At 39.4% G+C, this 19,476-nt stretch overlaps 1 protein-coding gene across 1 annotated transcript; it reads left to right on the forward strand.

The window, feature by feature from the left end:
* Nucleotides 1-860: 860 nt before the first annotated feature.
* Nucleotides 861-6,845, forward strand: pkdccb (protein kinase domain containing, cytoplasmic b). The gene is made up of 7 exons (XM_035389808.1): nt 861-1,449; nt 2,005-2,121; nt 3,436-3,707; nt 3,868-3,947; nt 4,109-4,216; nt 5,309-5,485; nt 6,192-6,845. Exons 1-7 carry the CDS (start codon nt 883-885, stop codon nt 6,296-6,298), a joined length of 1,428 nt encoding a protein of 475 aa, XP_035245699.1. The 5' UTR covers nt 861-882; the 3' UTR covers nt 6,299-6,845.
* The last annotated feature ends 12,631 nt before the right edge of the window (nt 6,846-19,476 follow it).

Raw genomic sequence — 19,476 nt, forward strand, 5'->3', positions numbered from 1 at the left:
GCTACTTACATGTCAACTTGAAAGATGTTGTTTACAACTTCACATATTGAATGGTTGCCCTATTGCTGAAAATAATGTGCCATATTGTGGTCAACTGGTGGACTAGCTGGCTATGTAGGCTGGTCACCTGGTTGACCAGCTAAAAGTGTCAAAAACAGCTTAAACCAGTTTGACCAGTTTAAATTTTCAGCCGGGAGATGATGTACTCAAGTCACGTGTCACAGATAGGTCAAGATTAACTCCTTGTAGATACATTTTTGTGGTTAACAAACCAAATGTATGTGCTTTGATTTATGGGTTTGTTTATTTGGGTTTATTTGATTTATTGAATCACACGTTATCCAGTTTTTTTCTCTCTACAAGCCTACCCTGCCCGTGTTCGATTTTATACTGATTGCTCTCAGTGACCACATGTAGATCACGATTTACTACGGCGTTGCTTGTTATTAATATACAATTTCATGTAGTTCTGTGATAGTCTTTACTCGACGGCAGTGTTTCTTAACTATGTGTTTGGACCCAAAATGACGTGGGTCGCGGAATGAGTCTGTTGTCCACTAGGCTATTATAGTAGGCTATACAGAAATGAACTGAATTTCTCATTTGGGTGCCGATATTAAAACGTTTAAGAACCAGTGCTAGAATGTAAGTAATACAATTATCATACTGTACAATTTACAAAAGATGCTTCTTTCATTGTGTTAGTATTGGGTGGAGTCCGTGCTGATCTCGGCGAAGACACGCCTCCGAGGGCCGTGCTTCAGCATTCCTATGGCAAGTTGAAAACTTTGCTGTACTTTGCATTTGGGTTAGGAGTGGGCCAGGAACCCATTGACTCGACTAGTTCGTTGCATATAATCAAGTGTCATTTAACCAAACGCGATGTCGAGTCTCCCCATTTGCGCGATAGCACTATTCGCTTTGTTATTTATTACATTAACGTTTTTAAAGGACAACTGGAATTTACATGTACATGGCAGGGATCTTGCCAATGAAATTCCTCATTTGAATTCTGTCTCCTATAATAACTCCTTGGATAAAGAACTCCAGGAGCGGCGCAAGGAACTTTTGATTTACTACGCCGTATCTGGGAATAAGTCCGGGGCGCTGTCGAAAAAGAATGTACTTTCGTCAAGGAATGAATGGGTTGCGCAGATCAAGGAGAGTATAATGTATGTTGCTACAATAAGCGATGAAATTGGGTGCGATCAACTCCGTTACATAAAAATTGTGGATTTCTTAGGCGCGGGATACACCAAGGCAGTGGTAAAAGGCGTTTTGCCGAAAGGATTTCCCGTTGCGCTTAAATCTGTGAACGAGAAAGGGACTGACATCAGAAGATGTCTCGAGGACTTTAAAGACTTGGAAGGCTGTCGCGAACTTGTGTCTTACAAATTGATTAAGGAAATAGTTTTGTTACAGCGACTACGACATCCAAACCTTATCAAGGTAGGGGGAAACGTCGCTACAGTAAATATATAACATCTGTTACTCAAAAGCTGTTTTCGCTGGGTGATTGAACTGTATTAGCCTACTCAAAGCTTGCTGTGCCTTGACCTTCCCAAATAATTAACAAAACGAAGGAAACAATGAGTATCTGTGAACTACCATGGGGTTCAGATAATTCGCTGTCTTTCACTGCAGAAAATCTAATTAACTTAATTGAACGGAACATTGACACGTATTTATAAAGTGAACGAATTTAAGTCCTTGCTTTTAGCCTAATTGAAAGCTTGTTGCATCACATGAGATCTGCATTTTGGATACCTTGCATTAACTTTTCGGCCTATATTAATGACTGAATTGTGCACTCCCTTTTTCCCCCCTGTAAGATTCGCTATGAACCAACAATAACTATGTTGGTATTGGTAGATTTTGATTTGATTACTTGATGCTTGGATACCTTGACACTTGTTTTTGAGCATGCATGTAAATGAAGGTTAAACAAGGAATTGATGTCATTTTATTCTCACACTGAAATGGATCCTGCCCCCTTCCCTGCAGCTTCAGGGACACTGCCTGTGGAGCCTGCGGGCTGGGGCAGTCACAGCTGCCTTTGAGCAAGGCTCCCCTCTTCAGATGATCGAGCTTCTCCAGAGCCCCTGGGAGGAACGGTTTCGGGTGAGACAACCAAATTGATAATCAGAATATGTCCCCAGCCCTCAAGCACCAGGCACACCTGGGGGTGAGGTTCTTTTGTAAAGACGCAGGGGGAGTTTCCATTCTTTGCATGGAGGGGATTAACTAATCCCGCCCTTTGGCTCAGTCTTGGTTTCCCATGACAATGATCAAACACCCTGAGAGGCAGATGTCTCTGAAGCCCTCTGTGTACCTTCTCCCCCACCTTGAGTGTTGAGTCATTATCGGGTCTTATCATCCAGGCTGGAGCAGACAAGCCCACTCTTTTCCACCTGCCTGGATCAGATGACCTGAGTCTCCATTCAGAGAGACTGTTTTCCAGGGGGGGTGAGGTTTATACTTTGAGGTTTGTACATGTTATACATGTACCTCCTGTACTACTTTCATGTTACATGTACCTCCATCCAGCACTTATATTGCACTTGTATCGTTATCTTGATGTCGTAGCTTGTTGTCATGCCTCCTAGTTTGACTTAACATTACTCTGTGACCTAGCCTAAGCTTACTGTGTGAACTGGACTTCATGTGTTCAAGGCTATCGAACCTTATAGAACCTGGGTTTTTTAGTTGTTCCAATGACCTATGGTATGCACTTATTGTACGTTGCTTTGGATAAAAGCGTCTGCCAAATAAATGTAATGTAATGAACATTCCTCCAGGAATGTTGTAGGTCCTGAACTTAGGCTGAGTTTGGGGAAAGTGTTTCTGTTGAAATCTTGCGAATGTGCAGATTTTCTTTTTCTTTTACATAGGAGCCTTTCAGTGCAATACTTGTGTTAATTTGGGGCAATCTTTATTTCTCTGTCACAGAATATATGGAATGTTGCATAGGACTGAAGGCTTATGAACTGCCTAGCAATGCTCATTGTAATAAAGGTGTTGTGTGCTTTCATCCTTAAGCACATCATTATACCTAGAACACATATTATGATTTTTGAGAATCACAAGCAACTGTATTTTGTAAGTGTTCATGGCAAGAAATATTGTTATAGTTATGGCTTGCATTGAAATCTAGGAATTTTAGTATGTTCTTGTACCTTGAATATTACCACATCTGCTATTTCCTTGCTTGCTTAGTTTAAAGTTTTATGAGTAAATGTGGATTAACTTGAAAGTGTAAAAGTTCTGCATTTTGATATTCCATATTAGGTGTAATGCTATGCATTTTAAGTGCACACCTGAATTCAAATACCTACATAACTTTAAATTAATGTATTTGAAATGCATCATTGTTCTGTAGTTCCGGGTGTGTTTGGGTCTGGATCTGATTGGTTCTGACCAGCTATGTGGTTTCAGGTATGCTTGGGTCTGGTGAGGCTACTCCACTACCTCTCCCTGTCCCCGCTGGGGTCTGTGGCACTGCTGGACTTTCAGCCGCGGCAGTTTGTCCTGGTGGCTGGGGAGCTCAAGCTGACGGACCTAGATGATGCCAGTATTGAGGAGCCGATGTGCCAGACTAGGGCAGACTGTCTCCTGCATTTTCCTATCAGGAACTTCAGTATCCCATGTTCTCCAGAGGGAGTGTGCCAGGGACTGAATGAGAAAAGGAACCTCTACAATGCCTACAGGTATCTACTCTGGCTGCCACTATCTTGGAATATCATTGATGGGTCAAAAAATGAGTGTTGTGAACATTATGGCCTGGCAACCTGGGCAACAAGGAGAATTTCTGCAGTTTGATTGACTGAGTTCTGAGGGAGCTTTTCTGACAGGAGGCTGTTTGTTTAGGTATTTCTTCATGTACCTGCTTCCACACCAGGCTCCACCCACACTGAGGCCACTGATTGATCAGATCATGAACTTGACTGGTGAGGAACAACAGAGCTGCCAAACTTATTTTTAATGCGATTACATCTAAACAAGATGCCCTTTGTTAATCTGAGACACTTCTGCTCGTCAGTCTTCTGCCTACATTCTTCTTTAAATTAATCTTAATTACAGGTAATTACAGTATACCTTTGTTTTACAGGGGAGCTGAAAAATAATGTGAGCAAAACCAGGAAGGCCTTTGAAGAGATCCTGCACCTGTACAAGTCTGGGCTTTACCTACAGAACCTGCCACCATCTTCAGTTGAAGGTACAGTTATATGAAATTATGAAGCGGGAGTTTAAAAGAAAACTTTTGCAACCTCTCATTTCTACAAATGGCTTGCCTCCCCCAGAGAATATAAGCTAGAAAAGTGGCGTTGCGGTTGTCACATGATATTTTAATGCTTCAGTTGCTGTCAGTGCATGTGAGAAGTTTGACAGTGCTTGCAGTGATGCTGAAACCAAGGCTGGAAACCAAATACGAGCAGCCATTTTTCTCCTGTAGTGTGTCCTTGCCCAACAGCTCTCAGATGCATATATGATTGAAAAATCACGCTGTCTAAAACCGAACTTTCACTCCATTGTTGGCCAGATTCCGAAACCAGTGTAAAGTGAGACACTGGGTAATGCCTTTATCAAGGCATAAGGAATAAAAAAGGCAAAGGGTTTGGATTCTGTTTGCATGCTTAAAATGCCTGAATACTAAGTGCATTTTCTCATGACGTTCACCATACTTAAATTGGGCTGAAGTGAGTTCCATCTAACCACCTCTGCACTGCAAAACCACACTATGAAGCTGCGTTTTCACAAAGTTGTCAAAGTGGGAGCTTATTGTACCGTGTGAGTTAATGCTTTGTCAGAGCTGCATTCCTTTTAGTCACCACAAGCCAAGTGGTGATTTTGCATTTTCAGCTCAGGTGTGTCTGCAATTTGTGGGTACAGGCTTTAGGGTTTTATTCTAACTCTTACATCAGTCAGCATCACTCCAATGTGCATATCAGTTCCATTGTGGCATCTTGTCTTAATTTAGATAAATTACTGTTTATATCAATGACTGTGGCAAAATTTGCAGTAATGCAAACTTTACCACACAATTCCAGTCACCCATAACCCCTTAACCATTTCTAAACCCAGGGGAAACCCTGTGATGATGCTGCCAATGTGCTTGTTCCCCATTAGTTCACCCCCATGCATGTATCTAGCCCAACACTGTAGTGAACATGTGCCAGTGTGTAATACTAAACCCTGCTAGCCACCTCCACAGTGAATGAGAAGGCTCTGTTTCAGTCAGAGGCTCCCTCTAATATGGAGCAGATGGGTTGTGGCTACACCAGTCTCTGAAGGTTTGTCTCCCCCACAGATTACACGGCCCTGCGGGGCGTGAGGGCCTCAGGGGGTGGGGTCTATCGCTGCTGGCCCTCCTACAGCCAAAAGGCCTGTGTGCTATCTGTATTCAGCGTGCGCGAAGCAGCCTTCATCTGCACCTCACACCCTCACTGCTCCAGCTTCACCCTCGGAGCCCAGGTTACCTGGACAGGTGAGCATGCTTGCTTGGCCATGACATGGGTATTGGTTATAATCTCAGGGGGGGAACCTTGAGGAATGGGCTGTTTTTAAGCTACGGCGCCAGACCAGCTGCAAGTGATGTTTAGTGTGAAATGTGATTTGAGATAGAATGTTATCAATCAATAACTAACAGAATATGAATATGAGGTTTCATATTATCAGGCAATATATAACTTCTGTTTGGCAAGGTCAAAGACAGGGTGCCTTCAGGCAGCCATTCCAGTTCTTTTAAGCTGAACAGGTCTTTACCCTCAACTGGGAAACGTAAAACCCATTTTATCAGTGCTGTGAAAGCACTTATGATGGATGACATATCCTCTGGATCTCTAGATCTTGCCATCCAAGGGCTTTCCCCCTTTGTTCACAAAATCTTTGGATTATGAACTCCTTTCTTTAAAATGTGTTACCCTTGTGTTTGTGAAAACTTATAATACTCTTGTAAAGGACAAGAGACTAGGCCACATTTGCTGAGCTGGACTTGAATTACTTGAGTAAAGGAGTAACATGAACCAACAACCATGAAGACCAACATGGACAGACAAACAGGGGAGAAAGCTTTTCTGTTAGATTTTTTAATCTCATGAAATGAAGTGAGCCTTTCAAAACATTTCAGCTAGGGCAGAGAGAGAATTGCATTTTTTCTGCTGGAGTGTTAACTTTCCCCTGCTTGTTTGCAGGACGGCGGCTGGTCTACTTCAGAACTGGTTTCAGTGATCTCGTACCAGATGTGGATTCCATCGTGTACATAAAAAAAGCCCAAAGCCTGAGGACCGAAGCCGACTGAGAAGCAGCAGTTTGGATCGCATGGTGGCTGGGGCTGTCTGGAATGTCTGAAACAAATTAATATTATATATTTATATGGATTTTGTTCCATGGCTGTTTGATCTGACTGCCAATCCTCTGGACTGCCAAGAAGTATTTAAAGGTATTTCCCTCAGGGTACAATTATCAAAAAGAAAAAAAAAACACCTGAATTTCTCTCTTTCCCTTGTTTATTGTGCATGCAGGGCCATGTTCAGTGGCTGGGGCTGGGATTTTTAAGAACACTCCTAGTGCTAAAGACTTGAGGAGAAACAAAGTGAAAACATGCTTGTATTCAAATGTAATGTAACGTTAATGATATCTGAAATAATGTGAGTCCATGATGGATTTCCAAATATATGTGCAGAGCTGCATTTTAACAATCAGAAAAGTATTAAAACATCAAAAGTGAACATATGCATGTCACATCCCTGATATACACCATTTTTTAAAACAAGAAGTTAAAACTGCTTGATAAAGATTTCATGTGAATTAAATGTATGTAAATTTTGCATTTGATGTTTATTTTTACCCCGTGGGTACTAATGCTTTTTGTATATCTATTCTTTCTAAGAAAGATTTTATTTATTGACTTAAGAGCAGTATTTTTTCCTGTATAAATAATTCTTTATATGTTTTGTATAATAAACACTTTGATATCACATGTTGTTTTGGTGTATGATATTTTTCAAGGATTTACAAAATGGGAACATTATAACTTATATATAAATTTTGACTAATGTTCTGGCCTTAACTACATTCTTGTAAAACAAAAACCATCACCAGATTCAGATTCAGTAACTTGAGCAAGGAGAGAAATGCCTAAAAGGAGACTAAGGAGAATTTTACATTTCTGAAACATTTTTATTATAGATATTTTAGTAAATTATTAAGATTAATAAAGTATGCGACAAGATATTTCTGTCAGCAGCAAGGTGGCATAAATGGAATGAAAGATCAGTTCTTCACTTTATAAAATTCAGAGGTATTTCTTTAGAAAGACTGCAGTCAGTGGAATGGCTGTCCACAAGACCTTTTCCAGAACTCCGCAGACTCTTTTATGTACTTCTTAGCAATCTGTAACATGGCCGTTCGTTTTTGTGACTTGCGTCTTGTAGTGTAGCCTCTTTAGTCTTCTTGTGAAGTTTTCTGCAGGCAGTAGTCATTGACACATTCATACCTGCCTCTTGAAGAATGTTTTGGATCTGTTGGACAGGTGTTTGGGTTTTTTCTCTACATTATGGTGAGAATTCTTCTGTTATCAACTGTAGAGGTATTCCTTGGCCTGCCAGGCCCTTTGTGATTGCTGAGCTCAACAGTGCTCTCTTTCTTCTTAATCATGTTGAGCTGATTTTGGTAAGCCCAAGGTTTGGCCTGTGTCTCTGACTGTTTAAAAAAAAAATTATTTCATTCAAGGCTTTCCTTGACTTTCACTGGCACAGCTCTGGTCCACAAACTCCAATTACAGACTCCAAATACAATCAAAAGCATAGAATCAAGACTAGATACTAAAAGCTCCCATACCTGCACTAAGGGAGAAAACCTGTGAAGCCATTTGTCCCAAACATTAGGGTACCCTGAAATGGGGGGTCTCTATAAAAAAGTACAGTCATTTCTACATGGTGGAACCAAATATAAAACAATGATGTTTTTTTTAAAAAGCCTTTCAAAAGTTGCGATTGTGCACTTTAACACATCACTGTATTTTTTCATTTTTATTCTAATTTGGTTCTGAACTGTATTGACTGGAAAGAAGAATCAAACTGGATGTGTTTTCAGACCTTACTCCCACTGTGCCTACAATGGGGGAACACTGACCACACTGCCACACAAAGTTTCTACAGAACCTTGGAATGCATGAAAATGATGGCCTATGGGGTCATTATAGCTTAATGATGACATGTAAATCCATCCTAAATGGAAGGGCTTTCTTATGCAGAGAAGAATGCTTGCATAATTCTGTGAAACACTTGAAACAATGAAAGTAAATCTATCATTAGCACACAAATGGGGGAACCATCTACCTCTTAAGGGGTTTCTATTCATAAGTGAAGCTAAAGAGAAGCAGATAAGTCCAGGGCCCTGAGTCCTTCGTAAAAGTGTCAGGTTTGTGTGTTCTGGTAGGGACGAGATAGGGCTGTTTGACTGCAATCCCAATCTGCCACCCTATCACCACCCAAAACATTGATAAGATATGATAACCTGTGTGATGCCACCAGAGCTAACTGGAAAAGTATAAAAATGTGCAGGCTTTTCTGGTATTACTGGAAATATCTCCAAGGCCCAGACCTCCTTAGAAAAAGGGGAGGGGGTGTAATTTCTCTAGGCGTTCTTTCTCATGATGCCGTTTCTCTTGTTGAGCATGTTTTGTGGTGGAAAGTTGCATGGCAGTGTCTAAAGCAGCTTGACATTTTCTCATTTGCTGGAAGAAATAAAAAAACAAAATATGAGTGCCATCAAATTCACATGAACGACATCTTTGATTTTGGAATGGTTTGTCTGGTACTTGTGTTCACATGTTAATGGTGTGTCCCTGACTTCTGTTTGCCATGTGTTCAGTATAGGAGGTTACACATTCCACAGTCTGTCTGGAAATGCATTATTCATTGACTTGAGCTTAGCTCAGCATGCTGCTTTTATGACAGCCATTTTCCTAATAATATGATGAAATGAGAAAAGGGTTTTTTCATTTGCATCTAGCAATTACAGCTGAAATATAACTCAGGCCATTGTTGAATTTAAGCAAGGTTTAATCGAGGAGGCAACTTTCTGAAGTGTGTCCCCCAGATCAATGTTATCAGAACTTTTTTTAGTATTCTTTTGAAAACTAAAAATAATTCCTTCCATCCTATGGTTTTGTTTATTTAACTGAATAAACATAGTCTGGTTCTTCTGAGGATGGGTTTATTACTTTTCGCACAGAGAAACTAGGTCTCAGTGAGTGCTCAAAGACAGAAATTCCACATCCCCCTCTCTTCCATACAGTGCTCTTCTGTTTCCATTGCTGAATTTGATGGGTGGTGAGCATTACATATTTGAAGGCTTCTTAATACCACCCCCATCTCTGCACACCTTTCCTTCCATTTTGTTTCTTTAGTTTCCAGTTTCACGTAAGTTGTTTCCATCATTTATATTCATGACTTCATGACTTCCATCTGGAAATAATATGTTCTGAAAACAAGTCATGGCAGGTTGGGGATGTATAAGGGGGCACTGGTGCCCCAAACGGTGTTTTTTGGTTAGTTTAACAGCTATCAGAGAGATGCGAGTCAGACTCCCCGCTGCCCGCTGTGCTCTGTGTGTTGAAGCTCAGAGACAGATAGGGCTTGTCTGCAGAAAAGTATTTTGCCATTTATGAATCCAACAGGCTGAGAATGGGACAGGCAAGTGATTCAGAGTCATAATTTTTAACCCAGCAGAAGGTTTGTGTTTCATGGAGTTCCATGAACGATAATATTAAGTGAGGTCGATAGAGGGTGCAAGCAGTAGAATGAGTACTATATAGTATTAATGTCAAAAATGGGTACAAGCAAAGGAATGTCTGTCTGAGGAGTCCCCTGTGTTTCATGCATGTGTTGCTGCATGGACCCCCTTTTGTCTTCCCCCCCCCCCCCCCCCCCAAAGTCTGTGCAAGATTAATGGGGTGACAGGGAGTCATGAGAACTCTGTGCATGCTCACACCACATGAGATCAGCTTTCCTTTTGAAGACTTCCCTCCAAAATCCATCTTCTTCTGCTTGGGATAGATCTCTCCCACCCACCTACCCACACACACTGTTCATATAAATCATCTCTGTCGGTCTCTTGCTTTCTCTCGTGGCTCTTTTTTGCCTGGGACCTGATTAAGGTTGGACAAGGGTTGATATATATGGTGAGGGGGGTCATGATGATGTCATGTTGGCAGTCATAACTCAGAGCTATTAAACTGGCAGCCATCAAAATCAATCAGGCTATACTAAGAATAAACTACTCATGGTATGTTTTTGCTATTAGGTGTAGATCATCAGAAATGTCTACCTGAAGTGTCTGTGGTTTTTCAAATGCGACTAGGAAAAGAATAGTTGGACCGCAAACAACTCAGTGAAAGGGGGGCGTCATACTCTCCAGCTTTCTCTCTGCTGATTCAATTGCAAGTAACTTAATTTGAGAAATTGATTTTGACTTGGAAGCCCTGGGAACATTGTTAATAACAGGAAAGTATCTGGTGCATCTAGGATGGAATGCATCATGTTAGAAACATATGGTGTAACAATTTTTAAATGGAGAGGCATGAAATTGCTTATTTTTCATTTTTATTTGCACATTTTCCAAAAACAGAAAAAGCACTAGGGATTATAATTTTCCATGAGAGCCACAAAGAGTGTGTTGTGTCGGTGTCTACCTATATCATTTCTGAATGAGAAAATACACCATATATATATTGCAGTTTTTTACTTCTTAATGATCACATACTGACAGACTGAGGGTTTAATGTCTTTATAACTACCCTTTACTGTAAGACTTGAGAACTTCTGAGTTTAGCGACAAGTTACTAATTAGTGGATTGCCTCAATGATAATAAAACCATTAAGGAATATTCTGGGGCCTGTTACATTCTGGTGCAATTATGAGGTAATTGTGGCATGTCCCTCCAGATCATTAACACGGTGCCAGTAAAATGTCTTGCAAGAATTCAAAGAAAATTAAATGAACAGCAATGCCAACTAAGAGGGTTAATGAGTCATGAAGCTGAAATGGACGTATTTTAGAGCCTTTCAGTGAGTCAGTATAAACACCAGGCTTTTTGTAAAAGGGCAGTACAGATGAAGACCACCAACCCCCCTTCCAATTTGTAGTCTGCACATTGTTCTGTGAGAGGAAGTTAAAGTTCAGGCTGTCCTGCTTCACAGAAGTGCATTCAAAATGACTTCTCAGATAGTTAAAAAAATACTCCCCAAAAATAATTCACCCCCTTCTGTGACCACTCTGTAGAATGGGGAGCCAACTTAGGTTGGGGAGAATTTATATGGCCTCAGCTACAGCACCGTTCTGTGAAAGGCAGTGTTGGTTCGAATCAATGCCTAAGAAATTAATAATGGGTTTCTTCAAGAAGAGCTGAGATTTAGAGATAAAGAAAGGCAGAAGAAAAAAAAGGCGACCAGGAGAGAGAGAGAGTGCCACTATAAGACCTAGTAATATTAATGGAAAGGTTCCATTTTGATGTTAGTGAGAACAAAGCCATAAAATGAATGGCTTTGAAGTATCAATCATGCAAAACTAAACTGGTTTGACAACTGGTTGACATCTATCCAGCTATGTTGTTTCTTACTACAGAAAAAAACAAGAAACTAATTTGATCATGTGCACAAAATAAATTATGCCTTACTAACTAGCTGCATGGTCCATGCTGTCACTATCTCACATCCATGTCACATAGTTAAACGCAAGTATCTGAAGTTCCCATAGATCTGTGAACACAATAAAATCTGGGAGAACATTAACTGTTATGATTCATTTTCTTAATTTGCAGGGATGTATATGTCATGATTATACTCGTGACCTACTTCCATTCCATTAGCTGTTTTGAGTATTTGACAGTTACTTATTTAGACAATAATTACTGCCACTGTCATGTGTGAATGCTATCTACCCATTAAAATAATGGACAGTGGTTGCGTGAACAAGAGAAGTCACTCGGGGGTGTGGGAGTAGTTAATTGCAGCAATGTTCTGTATTCCATGTGTGAAAACTTCTTTTTGAATGGGTGAGAAAGAGTGAGAGAGCGATATCTATTTGCTGCAAGATCAAAGTAGGCCCTGAAGGGTAGGGGGAGGGGGGACTGCAGACCCTGAGGAAGGTTCAGGTTGCCTCTCTTGGGGGGTTTGATCAGTCACTCACACCCTGGGGATTCCTCTACTGGTGCACATGCTCTGCAATAAGAAGACCCCAGAGCTAACAAAGGACACCTCCCCCTCTTCTACCTCAGGCTATAGTGTGTTTATTGGGAACTCTGTGTGACCCCTGGAAGCACACATTGAAACAGCCATATAAACAAACATCACAGTGGCAGACCAAACACTGCTGGAGTCTGTGGGCTCACAGTCATTACACTGTGCCCAATGGCTTGCAAACAGCCACTGAAGTTCCTAGTTTCTTAAACTTTTAACCAAAAACATTGAACACACTACAGGCTATCATAATGTCAGCTGCCCTTTGAAGCTGAGACCACAATCCCATCTCAATGTAAATTAAAGGACAATTTTTGTCTTTTGGGTCATAATTATAGCCTCATGAATGTTTTGTGTGTTTCCAGGACAACACAAGAGTACTGGGTACAGTAGCTTGAGGGCTGGATTCATCCTCAGATTCCAGATGTTTCAGTGCTAGATAATGGGATAGAAGATATTAACACTTTTGATTCAGGCCATGTCAATTCTTTTTTGCTTTTTGCCTGAAGGCAGTGATCAGTTGCATTAGCCAACATGAAAGGATGTAATTGCAGTGCATCACTCTCTCTGCAGAACCATAATTCGAAAAGTTACAGAGGAAAAATAGAGAGAAAAGTAAGGATTCTCGCACTGCTTTCTGAAAGTTCCTGCTGAAAGACAACGTGAAGGTGGAACTCCCATTGTTTGCCTTGTATAAGGTGTACGATTACAATTTAAAGCTTGTGGAATTGACTCCTCTTCAAAATGCTTTCTCATGAGTCAAACTACATTTAGGAACATGTCATGTTTGGGTCCTCTCTGCCAGCCAAGGAGAGAATAGTACTGAAGCTAAACCCCACTGAAGGCAATTGTATGCCTGTGGCCAGTAGCCAGGTCTGTAAGGACACGACAATCTGAGAAACATGCAGGCCATAGTGTAGAAAGTGGAAAGGCATGCATATCTGTGGGGATTTTGATTTTACTATTTCACCCTTGAAAAAAATACTAAAATAGATCAACAAAATAAAAGAGGACAAATTGCTTCTTCATCAATAGTCTACTGCAAGACTGACCAGGTTGACACTAATGAGTGATAAAACTATCCGATTGTTAGGGATGTGCTTTGGTAATAAACCAATGATCAATTACCTTTTCTTAGAAATCATTATCACCTGTTGGTGGTTGTGATTCAAGTAAGTTGATGGTGAATAAAAGTTGGTACAACTAATCAGATTGCAGGATAATAAGCAGAAAGCTCCCCCTTTCCAGACACACACCAGGAAACAGTGTCTGGTGAAGAAACTGTGAAGAAAAAGCTGCGAATATTTTTGGATACCAACTTTACAACCCAGGAAGGTGCAACTCTCACCCATTTTTGGCAAATTTGCTGAAGCTTTATCATTTTGGTTTGGTACCATTGATAGACAGAAACCTTAGAGTCTTACCACAGGTTTTCATCAGATTCAAGTCAGGACTTGGACTGAGAAACTCAAGGACATTCAGTTCTTAGCAGACAAATTTAGTGTAGCTTTGACCTTGTGAGCTGGGTTACTGTTCTGCTGAAACATTCATTTTTGCGTGTAGGTCAAAAGAAAGGTGAGCATTCGCTCATTAGAAAATACAAATTTACTTCAAATTATTCAAACATGATAAGCCCAGTCATACACACAGAACATATACCACATGCTCCAAGAACAAGAGGTCAAAGTGATGGGGAAGCAACTACCCACCAGCAAGGCCTGCAGAAACAAGACAAGAACAGCACTCTAATTAGAATATGATCTGATGCAGAGATGGAACAATCAACAAGGTGCTGCAAGTAAAAAACATCACACAAACCTTTAGGAGGAGCGATGCCCTGGACAATGAATCCTAAATTATTTGATTTCTGCAAACTGAAAATACAACTGGGACAAGAAGTGTCCCCTTTCTACAAAATAGTCTGCTACACAGTTAGAAAAGTTACCCTTAAGGTTAGTAAGGGTAAAGGTTAGTAAAGGAAAAGTTCAATAGGACCTTCTGGCACATTTTCAATGTTTTGTGTTTCATACAGGACATTCACTCTGTATGGTTTGCTGTGTTTTGCTAAACTCATTCATGCATGTGCTGTGTGCGTGGGGATGTTGGCTCTATTAGTTTGGTGGTGGGGTAATGTATTGCAGCAAATTAAAGTATGTACAATTCAGTCTCAGTCTCAGTTGCCATATCTGCAACATTCTGCATCCAGATGTTCAGCACAGTCCTGCTTCTATTAAAAACTTTCATGTAATGTTTTGATGATCTAAGAAGTGCAAAAAAAGAGATACCCTCGTATGCAATACAAAAAGTTTTACATTAGCATCAATGAACCTTTGGGAGTTTCCTAATTCAGTTACATCCTTGAACTTACTATTGAAGCGGTTAGTGGGATCACCCTGTAACTGTTAATAGAATTACTTTGAAACAATTGTTTATGACATTCATTAATGTACTTATCCTAGTCCAAAATAATTATGCTGCTACACTGTACAAATTCATTTGCAGAGAGAATACTTCATGCAAATGCGATGGACACACCCACAGCAGGAAGCAGTTTTCAAAAATGTGTTGTAGAGTGAGTGCAATTACTCTTTAAAAATGATGACTGCATGTCAGCAAACAGTAAGACTATGAGTACCAGAAAGGACTCAAGTCCTTCCTGAACAATAGTTTATTTGAGAGAATAGTGTAAACATTATTTGCTGAAACACATTGAGAGAATGTTTTTGCTTTAAATCAGTGCCTACAGTTAAAGTCTTGTCTATGCAACATTGTGATTCAATAATGTTTCTCAATTTTTTAGCAGCAAGCCTTGGTTTACTTGGACCACTATGGACTTTAGATTGTGTGTGTATCCAGAGACGGTAACCACCTAAGCACAGATATATGTAGTAAGCCCATCGACAGAAATAATTTTCTCCACCCACACAGTTAGCCCCCCCCCCCCAAAGACCCCGCCCCCCCGCCAAAACCACACTCAAAGGAGCGTCCCAGCCAACTGCATATGGTTAGATGGATATGTTTCTCTGATTACATGTGTTGGCAGGAAAAGGATGAGGTCTTATAGTGGCTCAGTGTTAAGGATTACAAAGAGAAATGGTTTGGCAGCACTGGAAAAAAGGATTGTTGGGACACCCAGATTACAGCTGCTTTCTACTACCCTTAAAAGACCTCAGCCTGAATTCCAGCTTCTCGCTACTAACACACCACAAAGTCCAGAGTTATACAGCATTCTCAAAAACACTGACATGTTTTTTCTCTCCCTGCTTTGGAACAATCTTGCATTTGGAATATGATAGACGTGTAAGTAAAGCAACTGGACTCATTCTTTATTCACTAGGAAAAATTATTTTTGCACCTCCCAAGCACTGGCAGACACATTCACAGAAAATTCGTGATTAAATTAAATTCTAAGAATTGCATTTAAGGGATTTCACATCTGTATGCCCTGTTGTATGTTGGTGAGATGTCCAGAGAGCTCTATAGCCTGGATGCGCATCTGTGAGCAAAGGAGGACCACCCATCACGGTCACCATTTTGTTCAAAATGGATACTCCTTGTAAATTGCTTTGGAGGAAATCAATGTGACTCATGTGACACTAGGATGTTCTGTTTGTCTAAATATACAGGGACTTATTGGGTCCATTTTTTTTGTGCGGATATATTTACACAGATCATCCTATATTACTGTGATTAATTGTAAAGTGTAAAGTGTGTGGAAGTATATTGAAGCATATGTGTGTAAAGTGTATGGATGAAGTCATAATATTTGAATGCATTCATTGTTAATTTCTGAATATTTTTTCTTTGTCTTCATAGTGGGTCATTTATTTGCTCCCCCACCAGGGCAGGCCTTTGCCTATGGTTATGTACAGTAGGTTTCACTTTGGGTACCTTATCTCTGATTATTCCATCTCTGCTTCCAATCACAGTCAAATTAGATTGTTTATTGTCTTCTGATTCCTCAGACCATCAGATCATCCATTTTATTCACCTGTTTTTTGGTATTCATTTTTTTTGTCACTGATGAAGGCCAGTGTGGCAAAAATATAATATTTTTGGGACAAATTGTACTTCCTACACCTTTCTTTTTGCCTACATGCAGTATTGTTGACCTACAGGTGTTTCATGTCCCCTAGCACTGTCCCAAATATAAAGATGATTTTTTCCCAGTTCAAGATCCTTTGGCTGAAGCAGATCTTCCTCAATGATTTGCCGGTCCTTTGCTCCATCCATTTTCCCCTCAATCATGACAAGATTTTCAGTCTCTGCTGTTAATAAACACCCCTATAACACAATACTGCCATTTAATGCCAGGGATGCATTGACTAGGTGATGCACTGCGTTGGGCTTGTGCCAGACATGATCCTTGCGTTTTGTTACAAAGTCTCATAATCTTACCTTTTACCTCATGTTTGATTATCCCTTAAATGCTTTGTTGTAATATCCCTCTAAGTTTTTATAAGATGAGAGGTGATGTACCTAGGATATTGTTAGCTCATAGACATTTCCCCCCCATTGAACTTTGTATTGAGTCATCTTTGGCATGACAGAGATTTCCATAAACAGTTTTGTCCCTACCAACTGCATACTTTGGAGAGTGTTGCAATCGAAGTGGGCAGGTTATAGAGGTCTTTTATGTGGCATAAAGATCAACCAAATACTTTCACATATAGTATTGAAAAATGCATTCCTTTACACTAATACTTTCCTGGGAAACCAAATACTTTTTGAAATAGTATTTAGAGCTTTTACAAATACATAAAAATACAAAGGTATTTTAAAAATATGTTGAAATATTTCAGAGATAGACAACAGAAATGACCGACCCAGCAACAATGTAGGCTTCATCTTGAAGGGGGTATCCTAGAATTCTTTGTACAATATTTGTGAGTGGTCATTTAAATACTCTCTATTTGTAAATGCTGAATTTCAAATAATTAAAAAAAGGATTTAAAAGTAATGAAAATACTTTAAATATGTATTTGACCCAGGTCTGGTATGAAGTTTATGGAAACCTAAAACTGATTTTCAGAAAATCTTCTAGTCCCAAATACATGTTCATCAGTTGTTGTACACATGCTTCAACATAACCAATTTGTAGAGGAAAGCAGAGAATGGGGAAGTAATATTTATGGGGAATGTAATATTTGATGTGGGCTACCGTTTTAAAAACAAGGACACACAGTGCCATTGATATGAAGCACCAGGAGTGCTAATAGCTCCCCCTTCTGGAGAAGCATCAGCTTGCGCAATGCGAGTGAATGAGTGAGTGAGCATGTGAATGAGTTACAAGCCAGGTCCGTGAGTTGCTGCACACAATAAAAATGAATTACAGCACAGAGCCAATATTAACTGATGCCAGTGTTGTGTATTATAATGCTGTTTTAAATACTAGTTATGTTCTTGAGAACCTGAAATATTAATGAATGTTCAATAAAACATATATACATATAAAAATATGTAATAAAAAAAATAATAAAATGTTCTGTGCTTGAACAGCCAGTGTTATACTTCTTAAAATAACAATGTAATACTTTTAAAACCTAGTAGAACCATCTTGGACACAGACAAGCACATTGTATTTTTTAAATGACCAAAATAAAATATTGTGTGAATGCTTCATTGTTGTGGTTGGTAGATCATCAGGTGGGACATTTACAGAGAGTTAGACATAGATTTCTGATCCTAAATATGTTGTCTAAAACAGTGTTATCAGACTAGCTTAACTTTGTACTTTATAATTTATAATCCCCACTATGGATGCCAAAGGATAACCTGGTTCTTCTAAGGTAAGAAAATGAATGTCCTGTCATTAAATTCATATTATTTCTTTTTTCAGATGATGACTCACTGTTTGCCTGAGTTTCTTTGTAGTACTGAATATTTAGTAGCAGTATATTATGTAGTACTGAGGCAGTGTTGTATTGTGAATATGGTCATGACTACAGGGATATTTTTATGCACGACATAAAGCTTTTAAAAAACAGCTTCAACATATTGAAACAATGAATTGATGACACAATATAATTTATTTTGTAATACTGATTGTAAGTGATTGTTTGTGCATGGAGTGATACTGTTTAAAAACAGGCAGTTTGAATTTCTGTTTCTTGGATTTATAATCACTGTAGAACACTGTCTCATCCAATCAGCAGCCAGGGTTGGAACACCCCATTTTATAATATGTTTTTGCGTAGGCCTATATTTATAGGTACAAACAGTGGACCAGCTGTAGCTACACTGAGAAGTATCACACCCTGCTCTGCTTTTTTAAAGTGGTTGTGTGGGGCTGCTGTGGGTTCTAGATTAAACGTTATCTGACTGTAATTTGTAGCCTAGTTCACCCATTTGTGCATTCAAAATATAAGGAAGATGAACTTTCCCTTAAGTGGCTTGCAGTTTCATTATTTAAATGACCAATTACAACACAACCTTGTTTCAACATAAGCCTTTGACGGGGAGAGCCAGGAAAATGTATTGTTATCATGTAGGCCAAATAGAAACAACACAATAAAAACTGAGTATCATTAACATATCTTGGGGCTACTTTCAGCCTTGTGATGAGGACTTTTGATATTTTATTGTGGATGTACAGAAACTGCCTCTTGATTTCATGTAATAGGTTTTCAGAATTAAGGTCTCATCTTTGTTTAGTGGACAAATAACAGGAATGTAGTGCAAGCAATTCCTGTGCCATTTTTTTCCACTCTTGGGCAAATGCTTAACCTGAGAAAATTGACATTTTTCAAGGAAATGCCTCCCAATAATAGAGTTAAGCAAATGCAGACGGCAAGCCAGGATTTCTGCTTGAAACCCACATGGACTTTTGCCAATGCCATCCACCAGATGGAGCCAACTGCCCTTTAATGTCTTTGGGTTAAAACTTGTTTCCTATATTGTAGCTATATAATATTGTGTAGCCTTATATTACACAATAATACTAATTGAATCATTTTATTTTTTATTGCATGGAGATCAGAGTATAAAATCTTATTATAAAATGTTATTTTAGAGCCCAACACCTTTGCACAAAAAGTGTGACAATTATTGGCCAATGTTCCTGTGCAAATCTGCATTCTAAGAAACCATTTAGAATTTATAGTTTTAGCCGCTCACTTTTTTGACATGGCATACAGTGCCTTTAGAAACCAAATTCATTGCAATATTTTTGCTGTTCAATAAACACAAAAAGTAACACATTTATAATGCAAAAAATGTTTATTCAACAACATTT

This window comes from Anguilla anguilla, chromosome 1 (assembly GCF_013347855.1).
Source record: "Anguilla anguilla isolate fAngAng1 chromosome 1, fAngAng1.pri, whole genome shotgun sequence".
Taxonomy (NCBI): Eukaryota; Metazoa; Chordata; class Actinopteri; order Anguilliformes; family Anguillidae; genus Anguilla; species Anguilla anguilla.